At 41.2% G+C, this 16,811-nt stretch overlaps 2 protein-coding genes across 2 annotated transcripts in view; both read right to left on the bottom strand.

The window, feature by feature from the left end:
* The window catches only part of Tg (thyroglobulin), a 181,321-nt gene extending 178,655 nt beyond the window's left edge, over positions 1-2,666 (bottom strand). Inside the window, 3 exon segments of the mRNA XM_038341990.1 lie at positions 124-221; positions 1,189-1,297; positions 2,600-2,666. Coding sequence (XP_038197918.1) covers positions 124-221; positions 1,189-1,297; positions 2,600-2,666 — 274 coding nt within the window.
* A 10,676-nt stretch (positions 2,667-13,342) lies between these two features.
* The window catches only part of Phf20l1 (PHD finger protein 20 like 1), a 65,736-nt gene continuing 62,267 nt past the window's right edge, over positions 13,343-16,811 (bottom strand). The window contains exon 21 of the mRNA XM_038342707.2: positions 13,343-16,586. Coding sequence (XP_038198635.1) covers positions 16,444-16,586 — 143 coding nt within the window. The 3' untranslated portion in view covers positions 13,343-16,443. The remainder of the gene's footprint in view (positions 16,587-16,811) is intronic.

Raw genomic sequence — 16,811 nt, 5'->3', positions numbered from 1 at the left:
GAGGAGCCAGCAGCCGTTAAGGAAACTTTCCCGGTACATTTACTTAAGCCTAGTTCTTGTCCTTAGATGTGAGGTGCCCCAGTGTAAGGGTCCCTGCGCACTGGGTACCCCTTTGTTACTTACAAGCTGTTGGCCTCCCGAGCTGTCTGCTGCCGGGTACCTCCCTGCCATTAACATCCACACACCAACAGGATTGGCCATCGTTTTGGCACTGGACTGTCCTGAAGAGAGGCATACAATGTGACACCCACATGGACTTCTGAAGCCACAGTCTGGCTCCAGCTCAGGGAGACCAGGGGCTAGCAAGTCACATGGAAGAGCCAAAGTTGTGATCAGACAAGGCCACGGAGTGAGTCTCTAGGGCAAGGGAGGCTACACTGAGAGTTTCAGGCTAGCCTGGGGTAGCAGGTGGCTGGGTGGAGAGAAGCATATATGTAGATCTTCCTGGGGACAAAGTGGACCTTAAACTTCAGTGACAACAAGAAACACTTGGAGAGAAGCATACACAAGGCTGGCAAAAAGAAAGGTACACCCCTTAACTCCTCCCTCACAACCCTGAAATTCCCAGAGGTCCTGGAGAGATAGCAGCCAGCACTTTTTATCTACTGCTGGGGAAAGGGAGAAAGTGGTGGGGGGGACTTGAGTAAGGAAGCAGAGGAGGAATTTCACAATTACAGATGAGGCCTCTCCGCGCAGGGGAGGGGAATAAGGACTCTTGTTTCATAGGGAAAAGGAATTTAAACCATAACCTGACTCTATATGGAGGAAGACAATCCCAGGACCCAAGATGTGTCAGGGCACCTGCAAAAGCCCCTTCCAAAACAGAGCTCCCTGGGGCGAGCTATGAAAACAGGAAAGGCCAGGTTAACAAGCAGTTCCTGCTTTGCCCATCAGGGAATTAGGGGTTAGGAGCCTAGGAACACCCTTACCTCTGTTTGAGCTTTGCTAAGAGGCCTTACACATTATGTTGTAAAACTGTAAAGATATATTCAGCAGGAATTGAGGGGCTGTCAGGGCTCTCTCCAGCAGACTATCTGTACAAGAGCAGAGAAAGAGCCCCTCCAAATGACAGTGTAGCTGGGGATCTCTGAGGAACTGGGTGGACACAATTGGGAATTACAGGGACAAGCCGGGAGGGTTCTTTAGAACATTTGAGGTTTCTGGAGTTTCTACTAAAGCCAGTCTTACTGGAAGCTTCCATCTTCGGAGCATTGTGGAACATATTCGGCCTGCTTCAGGAAGGCCTTTTCCCTCTGCTGCTCACAGGGCTGGAGTGGCTGTGAATCCACCTGGTACTCTGTGTGAAGAGAAGTGACACATGAGAGGGGCAGACAGTCTTTCAGATACAGACCCATGGCCTTTACTTTCCTGGTCTAACTGAGTGTTGGCAGCCATTACTACCACCCCCATTATAAGATTAGTTCATTAAATCAGGAGTGCTCTCCTGGGAGGTGATGAGAATGTCTCCACTCTGCCAGGGGCATCAAGCTGCAGGCATCAGTGAGAGTATACCTTTCCAAAGAGATTCCTGAATCGACTTTGGGGTCCTTATGTCTCTAAGCCCCTTATGTGGCTTAGGATACAACACCATAAGGAAGTTGGTTTAGCCCTCACCCAGTCATGCTTGCGGGTAGCACCTTCCGGGCTTATACTGCGCATGTCTCTTATTCTTCACTAAGGACCCACACGATGTTCTGATCTCTCTCAGAAATCACAGCCATCTCAGGAGTTCAGGGCATGTTCTTCACATAGCCTCCCCATCCCGTGTGTGTGTGGTGTGTGTGTGTGTGTGTGTCTGTCTGTCTGTCTGTCTGGATCTGGATGATGTACACATTTGTATGTGTGCATTTGCGTGGAGGTCAGGGGTCCCATTGAGTGTCTTCCTCACTAACTTCTCTATGTTTTACAACAGGGTCTCTCACTGCACCTAGAGCCCACTGATTGGCTAAATTGACTGGCTAGGGAGCTCCAGGGATCCGGTTGTCTCTGCCTTTTCTGGGCCTGGGGTTTCAGATAAGCATTCCAGGACCTGGCTTTTGTGTGGAGTCTAGGGGTCCACACTAAGGAGCTGATAAACACACACCAAGGAAATGACCCACTGAGTTATCTTCTTGACCTTCCTCGGTCTGATTTTTACCATAGAAATGGAAACTAGGCAGACTGTGCACAGTTTAACAAATAAGTGTCTGAGCCCAGTACAGAATTCAGGTCTATCTTAAGCCATAGGGTGATCTACCATGTTTGTTGCCTGTCATAATCTTCTCAAATGTTGGTATGGCAGGAATATTCTTTGAAGTGTCCAAATAAATATTAAAGCATATGCAAATGCCAAAAATATGAGCTACGTGTAGATGAGGGAAGCTATGATTGCATCATTTTTTTTAATCACTACTCCACCAGTTTCTAACTCTGGGATCGAATACCATATAGCTCACCTTTCTGAACCTCTTTTCATCTAAACAGAAAAGAGCAAATATCTAGCCTCTGCATTTGTGAGGTTAGCTGAGACCAGATTTGTCCAGGGGCCCTCCCAGAGCCTGGCTGAGCCCCATGCCTCAAAACTCACTCTCAAACCCATGGCTTTGTCCTTGGAACTTACCAAAGATGTTGGCTTCTGCCAGGCAGACTGAGCTCAGCAAAGCAAATACCCACAAGACCAGGGCCATCTTCCTGCCCGCCCTTGGCTAAAGGGCTAGGGGCAATGTCCTGCTTCAGTGCCCTCATCGGGGAAACTTTATAGCACAGAGGCGAGCACTGCTCTTGAGTTCAAGAACACTTGACTGGGCAGCACACACCTTGTTTTCTCTGCCAGTCACGGGAACTCCCTCTATCTGAGTCTGCTTCCCCTAAGGATACTCAAGTAGTCAGTAGGGTGACCATTCCAGGTTGTGGGGACAAGAAATGTGAGGGTGACACAAAAATCACTCTTTGTAGGCCAATGCCAGAGTTCTGTACCCTTGGGGGTGACAGAATTGGATTGTACCCCTGAGAAGTCTAAAATATCCCCTCCTCCTCCTGACTCCCTCACTGCCTCCTCCCTCCCTCCCTCCCTTCCTCTTTCCTCCCTCTCTCTCTTCCTTCCTTCCTTCCTTCCTTCCATCCTCTAGTATTGCTTTAGAGCCAAACATCCATAGAAACAATTTTAGAAAACGAAGCCATTGGCAGAAAACAGGAAAATTCGGCCCTCCTTAATGTTGAATGTGAGAACTGTCCTGAAGGAAACCAAGGCTGTTTTACATACTCTCACAAGCACGAGCATACATGCCTATGCACGCACCTCTCTTTAGTCCTTCTGTAACTTTTCTGGGTCTAAACCCCGCCAACCTAGCAGAGGCAGACATGGGACTCTTCCACACATAAGGCCCACATGCCCTTGTAGTTTATCTCAGTATTAACTTGCCCCTTTCCCAGCTGCCCCTGCACAGCCTATGAAAACAAGCCTTATTCCTGAGCCCCAAACTCCTTCTTAGAAACAAATTTGAGCACAGAGTGGCCCCTCTCCCTGGATGCTTCGCAGACTGTGTAGCCCAAATACTTCCCACACAGGTTTTGTTATGACTGCCAGTCTGAGATCCTAGTCTTCTCTCTTCACAGTGAACATTCTTCAACTGACCCCAGACAGCCCTCGGTTCCCTGCACCCTCACCTATCTGCGTATTTGGATCCCCACAGATCTAGACTAGCAAGGCAGGAGAGCTCCTGCCTGAAGTTCACGGGGTCTCCTTCACCAGCTGCAGGGGCAGTTCTAGAAAATGTCAGAAAATTCAACCCCAGCTGCCAGGCATGGAGACTCACTCCCAGGTGCCCCAAAAAGATAAGTGCAGGGAGTCTGTCACCCCGGGAAGTTGGAAGAACACCTAACTAAGTGGTGTCCAGCAAAGATGGTTCAAGGGGCTGTGCTGCGCATCGTGAAGGGAACCGAGGAGGAAGAACTCTGCATGCCCAGCCCCTACTGCCCATGCTATAAGGGCCCTGGTGACCCCGTGCTCTGGAAGCCACCAGTGCCTTTCCTGTTAAGCAGCCCTGGGCATCCCAGCATCTCCCATTTGCATTTTGTTCAAAACAGATGTCTCTTAGACATTCGAAGGTGGTAGTAACGAGATTTGTCGCAGACCCGCTGTTCCTCCTGCCTTGCGCCATGACCCAGGTTAGCCAATGCAGGGGCTGAGTGCTTAGTCACTGTGCCTGGCTCCGACCCTGGAGAGCAATGGAGTGTAGGTGACAGGGCCTGATCCTTGCTGGGATGTCTTTGCTCCGTTGGATTTGGTGCTTTAGTGCCCATAGGCCTGATCCATGAAGCAGGGTGAAGAGGGCTCTCGGGGAGAAGAGCAGTTACTCTATGCCCAGACTCACTTGAGAGACCTCTGAAGTGGGTAGTGTGAACTCAGTACCGGGTAGAGCAGTGTGAGCTTTAATCTACATCAGAGCTGCCCAACCTCCTCAGAAGAGGGCTTCTCTCTAGCCAGGCAGTAGAGCGGAGCAGGGCTTTCAGTACTGAGTATTGAAAATCACCATGACTCAGCTCTTCACCTCCGCTGTACCTTTACCCACGGAGACCCACAACACGGCTTTCATGGTAACTCCACGAGCTCCCATTTCAAGCTTAGACCTCCATCACTCCGGTGGAGGGCCCCCTCCTCACTCACTGGTTCAAGTACTCTGTTCTAAATGCAATGGCTCAGCCTGTCTCCTCCTTTCCCTAACATAGGACCTCTGCACATAATTAGACAGGCAGAAGATGTGTTAAGAATGCAATCCTTCGAGTACCCGGGGAGATATTACATAGGGAGCTCCACACACCTCTACTTCTGAGTCCACCAATGCCGGTAATCCTCGTAGGGACCTGCTTTGTAGCCCTCTCTTCCAAGCTTTAGTTATCCACAGTATTGGTACTGCTGGGCCCTATGCTCCTTCTAGGGACAGCTTCTACCTCTTTCCCTACCACCCACCCACCCAGTGACTCAAAGCCCCATCCTCCCTTTCCTTGGATCACCTGGACAATAAAAAAAAAAAGTACTTAATTTCTATATCCAAAAAGATGAAGTTGAAATGTTTTCCCCTACGCCTCCCAAGAGTGGCTGAAACCGTGGACATCACCTGCCAGCAAACGTAAGAGGACACTGAAAAAGGAGGGAATAAGGAAAGACTAGCTAGCCTCAGGAGCAGAGGAGTGGGTGTTAGCAAACCTCCGGGTTTTCATTTCAATCTCACATGTAAAGCTTGCAAATCATAAATGCCATTGAGCATAGATAAAACCCAAACAACCAATTGGAAAAGCACCCCAAAGCAAGATCCTAAGAAACTGGGCCAGCCTGGCACAATAGAAACTCGTAGACAATAACTCCCGGTCTATAGTAGCCACTGCAGGAAAACTCCACTCAGTCACCTCTGAGCCAATTAAGGCCAAGCAAGAAGCCAGGATGTCTGCCCCCCCGGGAAGTCAGGAGAACCCTCTCCCTGACAAACTTCAAACTAAAACTCAAAGAAATTAGAGAGCTGGAGAAATGTCTTGGCACTAGAACCCTGGCAGCTCATAAGACTTCCTGTAACTCCAGCCCTAGATATGCTCTCCTGGCCTCCGCTGGCACCAGCATGTATGTGTACACACCCACACACAGATATACACATATACACATAACTAGAAATAAAAGTAAATCTTTTGAAAAGAAAAAATTAGAACTCTGATGAGATGAATATCAGTAAAACTGAATTTCCCAAATGGCTTCACTAATGAATTCTACTAACCATTAAGGAAAAAATAAGATGAACTTTAAAGTCTTCTAAAAAATAGTGGAGTGAATTATTTCATCTGACAAAAATCAGCATTATCATGTTATTAAAACCAAACATATAAGAAAAAAACTTTTTTTCTCATTTTTATAGATGCATTGTTCTTAGTCAAATAATATAAAAGCAATATATAAAAACTAGATTACATATAATAACCAAGTTGATTAGATTCAGAGCGCAAAGTTGGTTTAACTTCAAAAAGTATTACAACATAAAAGACACCATGATGAAAGACAAATACATATGACCATTTATATAAGAATAAAGATAAGCATAGACAGGTTTTTTAAACCAACACCATAATAACCCAACCACAAAAAAATCCAGCTTTCATAAAAACTCGCCAAAGTAAGAGTTGAGAGTAACTTCTTAAATCCTAGTTTTAAAAAGTTACATACCAAAACTTGTGGCTAGTACCACATTCAGTGGTGCAAGACTAAGAGCTTTGCCAGGAATAAATAATCCAAGGACGTCCGCTCTTACCATCATCATCCGTAACTGGGTATTTTTTTGCCCAGGCTAAGTCTCTAGTTGCACACACATTGGTAAGACAGAAACATAGCATGTGTAATCTTACGGAACACACAGACATCCAATGATTAATGAACAGTTTCATCAGGGTTACAGGGTTCATCTCAATGTCATTTCTTACTCATAGTAGTGAAATCTCTGAAAACAAGATTAAGAGAACAACTTCAAACATAATATAATCAAGAATAAACAACAGCATTGATTACTCTATCACTATGAGATGTATACATGTCCAAATAATCAAATTTTACCATGCAGATAATACAGCAACATAAGGCAGATTTCTCTTTGCTTGTTGACGTTTTTTTTTTTCTGGATCTTTTTATCGTTAGGCATCTAGATGTCCAAGGTCTCTCTACTCTTTGAAAATGAATATTTACCTGCAAAGACAAGAACAGAACCCTACCCCAATGCTTACGAGGTTTTCTTACCACCTGCTTCATGGAAAAGTCTGCTGGATACTATGAGTCTGTAGGCTGAAGATAGATGCTCTAACAATACAGAAGAACCTTGGGTAACTATCCAGGCAGCAAGATGTCTCTGTCCATTCTAGAGTTTTGGAAGTTGCTCTACAATGCACTTTCTATTTATTTAGGTAATATTATATCCCTCTGGAATCTTTGATGGAGTTGAAGAATAGATAGTTAAAATTATGGTATATCTTAATTATGATAAAAGATAAAGTAGATATAAATATTGTAATTGTAATTCTTGCTTGATACCTGTTTTGTTATGTTATTTTACTATGTTTAAGTTGAAACCTTCCTTTTTATTTAAGCAGAAAACAGGAGGTGATGTGGGATTCCCCTCTGTATGCTGTGAATACCATTTGTTAATAAAGAAACTGCTTTGAGCCTATAGCAGAGCAGGGAAGAACAGAGGTAGGCAGAGAAAACTAGACTGAATGCTGGGAGAAAAAAGGCGGAGTCAGTGAGACAACATGTAGCCATGAACAGATGAGCCAGAAACTTGCTGGTAAACCACAGCCACATGGCAATACACAGATTAATAGAAATGGGTTAGATTAAGATTTAAGAGCTAGCCCATAAGAAGCTAGAGATAATAAGCCAAGCAGTGATTTAATTAATACAGTTTCTGTATGGTTATTTCAAGTCTGGGCAGAGACCCATAGCCAGGCATTAGGCCTAGCTCAGGGAATCCTGCAGAAGAGAGGGAAGAATTGCAGGAATCAGAAAGGTGAAGGACATCACAAAAATAACTCACAGAAAAAACTAACCTTACTCATAGGAACTCACAGATAGCCTGCATGGGACTGACTTAAGTTCTCTACATCTATGTGACAGTTGTGTAGCTATTTGTGTGACTCCTAACAATGGCAGCAGAGCCTGTCCCTAATGCTTTAGCTGGCTGTTTTTATCTGTTTGTACAGTTTAATTCTCAATTTTAGTTCACGTGACTTAGCTAGATGAATGGGAATGCTGAAGTCATCTATCATTATTGAATGGCATCCACTTTATCATTTATGGTCATTTGCTTTTTATAAAATTGTGAGCTCAATATCCAGGGAATATGTGTTTCCTTATCATATCTTCTTCACAAATTATTCTAGTAATATAGAATGACTCTCTTCATCTTCATCTATTATATATCCAAAGTTATTCTAGGCTTTTTTCCCCCCACCTATTTACTTGATACCTATTTCCATCCCTTGACTATCAGGTTGTGAGTTTATTCACATGAGGTATATATCTTGAGAACAACAAATAATTGGATTTTTATTGTTTGGGATAGTAATTTATTTCCTTTATATTCAGAAGTTAGGGGACTGTATATGTTAAGTGTATTTTATTTTTCTATTTTCTATATAATTTTAGATAATTATTTTCTGAAACTATTATAAATGTATACAATGTATCTCAATCATACACCCCTCATTCCCCCTCCAACTACCCTCAGGACCTCTTAATACATCTCCCTCCCTATTGTCTTTTTATTTTTTTTTGTACCCACTAAGCCCAGTTAGTGCTGCCTATATGAACACAGGCAAGGGACCATCTACTGAGAAATGAGAAATTTACCAGTGCTCAAATCCTTCAAGCAATGTAATTCTCCCTCATTCTGCAGTCATCAACTGCCAATAGTTCCTTAGCCTTTGGAGGCCCTCTTCAATCCATGCTAGAACTTTTAACTGGCCTGATCATATCATGTAGGTATTACATAGGTAAATACAGCTATTGTCAGATCACGTGCAACAGCTATATTATTTCTAGAAGACAACTGGTGTTGTCAGCGTTCAAGTCTTGTTTAGATTGCCATACTGTTGAGAACTCATACATGTGACTTCCCTATTAAAAACAGAAGATAAACTTAGTATACTTCTTGATCTTGCTTCTTAAAATCTGTCTTCTTCCTTTTTCACAATGTTCCCTGAGCCTTATGTGTGTAGCAAACTGTGGCTGGGCACCACATTGTCAGCTATTCTCCACATTTTGACCAATTGTAGCTTACTCTAATGGCCGCTGTCTGCTGAGTAAAGAAGTTGGTTTAACGAGAGGAGAGAGCTGCACTTATCAGTGATTATAAGGAAAATAATGAGGTTAGAATTAGGAATTAACCTGTCTTAGAAAAGTGGCAGTGCTACATTCTCCTCTCAAGATCAGTGATCTCACTAGTCACATAGTTGACTAAATACCAGGCAGAATTTCCTTCCTGTTGAGTTGCCTTAACTCCAACTACACAGTTGTCTGTTACTGCCAAGAAATGTCCACTATCGTAGCTTTAGGGATATCTTGCTTGATGGTTATTACTATGGTTTGTGGGCACTGTAGCTGGGTAGGATTTAAATTGTTTTTTACTCACCTGACTTGAAAGGTAGTCCAGAAGGAGGAGGCTTTCAATATTATCTTGTACGTTTGACATCTTATGTTCTAGAGAGGTTTTCCTTTAACCATGTCTCAATTCTCTTGTATTGGAATGCTCACTTTTTCTCTATGTGTGAAAATTTTGATTGTAATTTCATAAAATTGGTTCTATATGCTTTTTAAAAAAATCTCAGTTTAGTCTTCTATTCCATATATATTCTGAAGTTTGGTTCCTTGAGCATTTCCCAGAGTTCTTGGATCTTGCAGTCATGCTTGTTTCTTTTTGCTATTGATGTTTGGGTGTATTATTTCTTTGAACCTGACCTCTGGTCCTGATATTCTTTCTCTGTTTGGTTTAGCATACTGACATTTTCTTTTATATTTGTCTTTCATTTTTAACATTTTAGTTTTTCTTTTTTTTAATTGCACATCACTCCTTTATTATACTGATCTGGAAAAGAAGACTTAGTATGCCCAAAACAAGTTCTGAACCCACATGGTAGGGTCAAGCAGCTGGAACATGATTCAGACAGCGAAAGACAAAACCCTGGACATGATCAAGGGGAACTTCACCTCCACAAGACAAGGCAGAGGGATCCTAACACACAGTAAGAGACACTCCTTGTCCCTTGAGGACAAGGAGTTTATCCCACTTGATATGAGGAATGGCTTATTTATTTTCTGGTGACCACAGAGACTATTTCAGTCACCACTAGAAACCTCACAGGGGCTTATATGTTGATAAATATATAAGCACTTTTGTTTTTTGTTTTTGTAAAAGTAAATGTAACACAGACTTGACAAAAAATATGGAATGCTTTCTCGAATTTGCGTGTCCTTTGCTAAGAGGAAAAGGGAGTGGAGTAGAAGGGAAATAAGCAAGGGATGAATAGATGAATAGAAAACATTTTCCAATAATGAGAAAGCTTGAAAACAAAGTTACATAAATGTGACAAGGAAAACATAAAATCAATACAGAATAGCTTCTTTTAATAAGATAAAGTTGCCAGGTGGTGGTGGTACATACCTTTAACTTCAGCACTTGGGAGGCAGGGGCAGGCAGATTTTCAAGTTCAAGGCCAGCCTGGTCTACTTAGCGAGTTCCAAGACAGCCAGGGCTATACAGAGAAACCCTGTTTCAAAATCCGCCCCCCCAAAATAATAATGTATAATAAAAAGAAGGGTGGTAGTGGCAAACAGAGCAAAAAAAGAGAGAGAAAGAAAATAGGATTGGCTAATAATAAAAAGTACATCAACAAAATAGATGAATTTATGAAAGGGCATAAAAACAGAACAAGGTAAAAGCTGCTAAAAGTAACTAAGGGAGGGATACAGGAGCCAAAAAAAAAAAAAAAGAATTTTCAAAGTGGCTTCCAAGTTCTCTAGATTTAGAACTGTGTTTTCTGCACAGTTCAAAAGAAGGCCAGCTGAAGTTGGGTCTGTACTTCACAAGTGTCTAAAGTCCACCAGTGCCAAGCCCACTTAAGTATCTTCCCACAATAGATTTACATAGTGCCAGGACCTGCTTTTGAACTTCGTAAAATCCTTAAGTACTGATCAACCTTTTGCAAAGTAGATGCGATGATAAGTATTCTGCTGGATCTTCACAGGATGCAAAGGTCTTAGCAGGACACCTTAAACTGGTTGGTTATTCTGAACAACTAATCTTCGGGATCTTCCAAACTCTCAAGACTACAGCAGTGAAGGGAAGTAGTTAGTTCCAGAGGCTGATTTTTCCTTGATCCTGTCAGACTCAGAGTTATCAACTTGTGGTGCTTTGAATTAAAATAGCCTCCATAAGCTCATAGGGAGTGACACTATTATGAAGTGTGGCCTTGTTGAAGGAAGTGTTGCTGGGGCTTGGCTTTGGGGTTTCAAATGTTCAAGCCAGGACTAGTATCAGTCTCTCTTCCTGCTGCCTAAGAATCTGAATGTAGTAGAACTCTAAGCTGCTTCTCCAGCACTTATGTATGCCTGCGTGTCACCATGATGATAATGGATTAAACCTCTGAACTGAAAGCTAGCCCCAATTAAATGCTTTCTAAGAGTTGCTGTGGTCATGATGTCTGTTCAGAGCAATCACAAACCCCAAGATACAACCTCTAGGGCTGTTTGTTACCAGCCATCAAAGACAGAGCTACCTTTCTCTATGCAGTTAAGCCTAGGCAGACCTTTCTGTCACCTAAGCTTTTTAAGCTTGGTAGCCCTCTCCACAAAGGCCTTGTAAGGCTGTCCTTTACCTTAGGGATGTAGCAAATTAAATCCAGTGTGATTAGTGATTGTCCTATTTCTCAGTCACCTAAGAAGGCTCGATTTTAAACAAGTTCTCAAGATGGCACACATTCAGTGATAAAACAGGATTCCTTTCCACTGCTGATCTGACTACTAGAGCATTTACTGTCTTACCAAAATCTGCATCTGGATTTAAGGTTATGGATGCTATACACTTGTTCCAAGAGTAGTACTGTCAGTCTCTTCACCAGAGCCTCCTGGCTTACCTTTTTGATAAGGTTCTGCTTCCCCTCTCTCTACTAGAAAGGTATACTGCTCTTTACTTAGTTTACCCTCTTCATCATGCTGTTCATCTTTTCCTATATACTTTAGACTGTTCTACACCATCTTCATGGAGAGTTTGCTTTTCCTTATTCTGACTCTGCTTTACAAAGTCACATGTAGGCAGTGTCTAGTCTGTCATGTTACCTCAAAGCTCTCATGTCCTTTCAAAAATAGTGTTGGTTGTAGGTTGGTAAACAACAAAACCACTGGGATGCATCAGACTCAATTACATACATTTAATAATGTTCTAACTGACTGATTATAATATTAGTATTTGCAAGTTGTAAATTACATACTCCATCTAGAATGAACTAAGGAGGGCAGAATCAAAGCCCTATTGCTGCTCATAACAGTGTTCTCAATTCTGCTTATTTGTTTTCTCCTTCCCTCTTCCATTCCCCTCACCTTTCTCCTGCTACTGACTTGTTTAGGTTTTGTTTCTAATAAACTAAGTACACTCAGAAGTCTTGTGTTGGGCTGTACTGTAAAAGCTATTCAACAGCAACAGTCATTAGGAATTACAATGTCAAATTTTTCTAGAGGTTCTACTCAAACTTAATGTTTCAATGAATATACAGCATCTGTTTTCCCTGCTCCATCACCTACAAGTCTAACTATCTTCTTTCCTTTGGTCTCTTTGGTTGAGCTTCCACTAGAAAATGCTACTGCCTCCATTAGCTTACAGAGCATGATCCTATTTTCTATTCAACTCTAACCATGTTAACTTAGTGGACTGCATACAGGTAACAATCAATGACCACTGAATTTCCAATTCACTTCATAAGTTTCTTGGTACTTTAACTATCAAAGAAAAGTTCCAAGTTAGGTATGCTCCCATCTACAGACAAAGAAATCAATGCTTGGAGTAATCACACAGCTAGTAAACTTCCAGAAAATCTGAGATTACAAAACCTGTGCCTATTCTAATATAGCAATTTATTATTCAGTGACAGAATTCATCCCAAATTTAATAATAAAGGAAACTTTGGCAATGAATTCCTTCTCATTTAGGATGTGAAACCCAACACAGAGGGTTTGGATTTACAGAGACATAAGCAAGTGAGGACCTTCCAAACAGGAAGTAATATGAATGCCAGAGTTAGAAATAAGCCCAATCTTAACACCCAGGCTCTATTGCCATGAATCAGTTACGTCAGCTTGCACATGTTCTGAATCCCACAGACCAAACACAGTTTGAAATAGTCCCTAGAGGTTTCACAGTAGAAAACTGAAATAACAAGAATAGCCGAGGAACACATGCTACACAGGCCATGTATCTGAACGTAAGCCTGACCCTCAGCACACTCATTTAGAAAACTGTCATTCTTACCTGTCCTGTGAAAGAATTCAGGCACTGCAGGAAGCATGTACAATGCCTGGCATAGAGCAGGTGCTTACTGAGTACAATTCTCTAGTCTAGCAATGAGAGTTTTGAAGACTCAGAATGAAAACACAGCTAGAATGACAGAGGCAAGCAAAACTGCCTCATACCTTCATGACCTTGTTTACAAGTCCCCCAGCAGGCTCAAGAAAGACAGTGACGTTGTTCTAAGGAATCACTACATGTGGTGATGAAATGACTGATAAATGCTGACTCTGCATGTCAAACACAGACCGACAGGATGTTATTAACCAAGACAGTGACAATGGCAGCAGATTTGGTTTATTAGGGAAGAAGTATGCTTCAGTCTGAACATGTGAAGTATGCACATTTTAGTATGAACATGGAGTTGAAACAGGTAGGAACAGGGGCTTTGCCTGAAATTATGAGAATAACAATTCCTTTAAGGAGAAAGTATATTACTTCCACAGTCAGTGGACCCACAGACAACCACGAGGAAGTACAAATTAAATTTGCCAGAAATTATGAGGAGGAATCCCTCCACCAGGACTTGTTTTCTTCTATCTGGGAAATGAAACATTATCTTTAAAGGAAACACCCTCTCCAGTTCATTGCTCACATTTCAGTACAATGATTTTAGGTAAGACTAAGAGAAAAACAAATCTTACTTGACACCTCACAATCAATTTGCTTCTCCAAAATTAAAACATTCTCTCAAAGAAAAGTTCTGCCCTCTCTAGCTGCTAATGGGCCTCACGCAGTTGTGGGTATGATCCATAATAACAGTGTATGTGCACATAATCTAATATAGCCTTTAAAGGTTGAAATCTAAGGATCAGCTTTCTCATTCATTGACAAAGAAGCAAGCAGAACATTTAACATGTTCTGTTAATGAAGCACTCAATTTGCTGGTAGCTAACAAAGTATTTTGAAATACAGGTTTATTGCTTATTACTGGAAATGCTCAGGAAGGACAATGTTTTGGATTTGGTGTTTTCTTCAATAGTGGAATCTTTACATTTTATCATGACACATTCTTGGCATGAGAGTTAAGTTTAAACATGAACTTCATTACTGTTTTGTGTACAATTGAAGCACATAGCTTGAAGATATTGTACACTGAATCTTTAGCGAGCCTGTATTTTGATAGTGATTCTACCACACACAGTGAGATGTTGAACTTTCCTCTTGTGGAGATCAGCTGGCACTCCACATTTGGAGCATTCCAGACTTTCGTGTCAGGGACACTTAGTCTGTACCACAACACTGTGCATTACTTTAACCAAAGTCACCAGAACTGAGAAGCTGAGCTTCTGAATGCAGAGCTCATCAGCATATATAACAAAAATCAAGGCAACAACACTATTCACAGGCTAAGGACATTACTGACTCTATTTCTGAAAAGAAGATGCAAATTCAATGTCTCAGCTGCAGTTGAGAGCTTTAGAGCTATTGTTTTAAAACACAAATCAACAATGTAGTATCAATTTTAAAACAGACATTAGTAAAATTACTCCACACATGAGTTATAGGCACTACGTTTTACTTTAATATGCAAATTTAAGCAATTACCCCACAATGACTTCTGCTAAAGCTTTCATCAGCAGGAGCTCTGACAAAGTTTGGATATGACAAGTAAATACAGAGGAATAAACTTTACGTATGGTAATCTTTGGCACATTTGTCAGTTGGAAAAATCTCAAAAGGCAATAAAAATATTTCTCAATGTTTTGCACATTCTTTTAATCTTCACATCAAAACATAAGGCCACAAAAAGGCAAGCTGAAATTTTAGGATAAGTGGAATAGTTTTAATAGAGTTTTACATACAGTACCTTACATATAGAACAGTGTCTTTGCAAATTTAAATAATATCTGAATGTACAGTGGCATGAATTCTTATCAAAGATAAATTCAAGTTCACTGTCTATCAGTTCTAAACGAGTTTATACAGAGATCTAGAACTGATAAACAGAATGAGGCAAAAAATATTCAAGTGTAATGTCATCAAATAGCCTCCTCTTTACAGTCTTTTCCCCTTTTTAAAAAAATTTCAAAACCTGTACATACATTTTTCGTTTTTAAAAACAGTCTGTTAAAAGGTAACATTTTATGTTAACCACCGATTTGTATAGTCTATAGTAATAAAACTAGATATGTGATATAAATATGTGTTGATTATGTACATATGTACGTTGACTATTTAAACAAGCAGACTCACTTACGCATACCGCACATGTAGCACTGGGGGGTGCACACAATTCACACCAGGACTGGCAGACAGTAGGACCTAGGCTCAAAAATCCAGCAAGAGCTGAGTAAGCAACTTAGTTGCCTTTGGTTTCATAAATCTGTCCATTTATGATCAAAGCTAAAATTTTTGAATGCATATTTATCTTTTAAAATAAAATTTGTCTTCAGAAATGAAGCTTTTCCAGTATTCCACTACTAGCAGTTAAAAAAAAATCTACAGCCACAGATTATTTTGATATTTTGTCACTCCTCATCCCAGCTGAGGTTTGTTTTTTTTTCTTTGTTTTTTGTTTTTTCAAAAGACAAACACACCAAGCATATCCAGGATCAAACTGTATGCTGAAGCCTGGACAGTGCCACTCACCTACACAGAGCACACACAGCATGTGGTGCACAGGACTGTATGGTTAATGGCATTGTGTACGGCGGGTGGCAGGACTCCTGCAATATTCAAACCCTCTTTCCAGCAGTATCAACATTTGGCACACTAAGCCCTTTTGTAAGCCACTTTGTTTTTAAAGAGCACAATGCCCGCAATAAATTCCAATTATTTGGTGGGTTTCTTAAAATACATTCATAATGAAGTTAGAATTCCACAATTGTTTCCCCGAAAGTGAGACTTCCATTATCAGTTTTTTGATTAAATACATTCATCACTCAAGAAATAGCTCATGATCCTCCAGAAGTTTAAATAACCTAAGTATCTTCGCAGCTGTATCCAACTGTTGAGAAGGCAATTCTTAGAGCAAATGTGTAGAACTCTCCAGAACTTGAATTTCCTTACAGTGTTGTTTTGGCCAAATGCTGGTTTATAAAGATGGGTATCTCTTCTAGGGTCTATATAAACACACCATATTTCTCTCTACAGGTATCTTGAGCTTTGTGAAAGCAACTATAAGAATCCTGCCAATTCCTTTCCTTTAGTATAGCACACAGTATTCTACGCACTGATTCTTGGCATAGATGACATTAGCATTTGCAGCTTGCTCACTCATTTTTAATATCAGTTTCCTTGACAAAGTTGTTCTTCATTTTCCTTCCATGATGCCATACTACTGATGTCACAAATCAGTAAATGACCAAGCATTACTAAGCTTTTTGACTATCCACTTAGTTGAAGACACATTCTTGCCACTGAGTATTTACCATTGTTATACAGAGCAAAGAGTTGCAATTTGCTGTACTTTGCCCATGTCAAGTAAGAGTTGTTTTATGTGGCGTTTAAGTTGGGGCAGTCTTGCAAGAGGATCTGGTGGCTCCAATTCTCCTGTGAAATCAAGCCAGCTTTCCAGAACTAGGAGAAAGAGAGAAAATATGTTACCTGACATTAAGAAGAACAGCCAGAAGACAATCAACTAGGATGGAATGGTGAGTGAAACAAAGAGTTCACTTCCCTCTTTTCAGGCTAAGCTCGTAGGCATTCCACCCACAATAGTTCTAATCCTTCTAGGTTGATCTTCATCTGCTATCTCAGACACTTTTCCCCATGAAATACTGGAGCTTGAACCTAGAGCAGGGG

This window comes from Arvicola amphibius, chromosome 9, assembly GCF_903992535.2.
Source record: "Arvicola amphibius chromosome 9, mArvAmp1.2, whole genome shotgun sequence".
In the NCBI taxonomy this organism is placed as follows: Eukaryota; Metazoa; Chordata; class Mammalia; order Rodentia; family Cricetidae; genus Arvicola; species Arvicola amphibius.
Note: the sequence above shows the minus strand (reverse complement) of the source record. Positions and strands in the feature narration are given on the sequence as shown.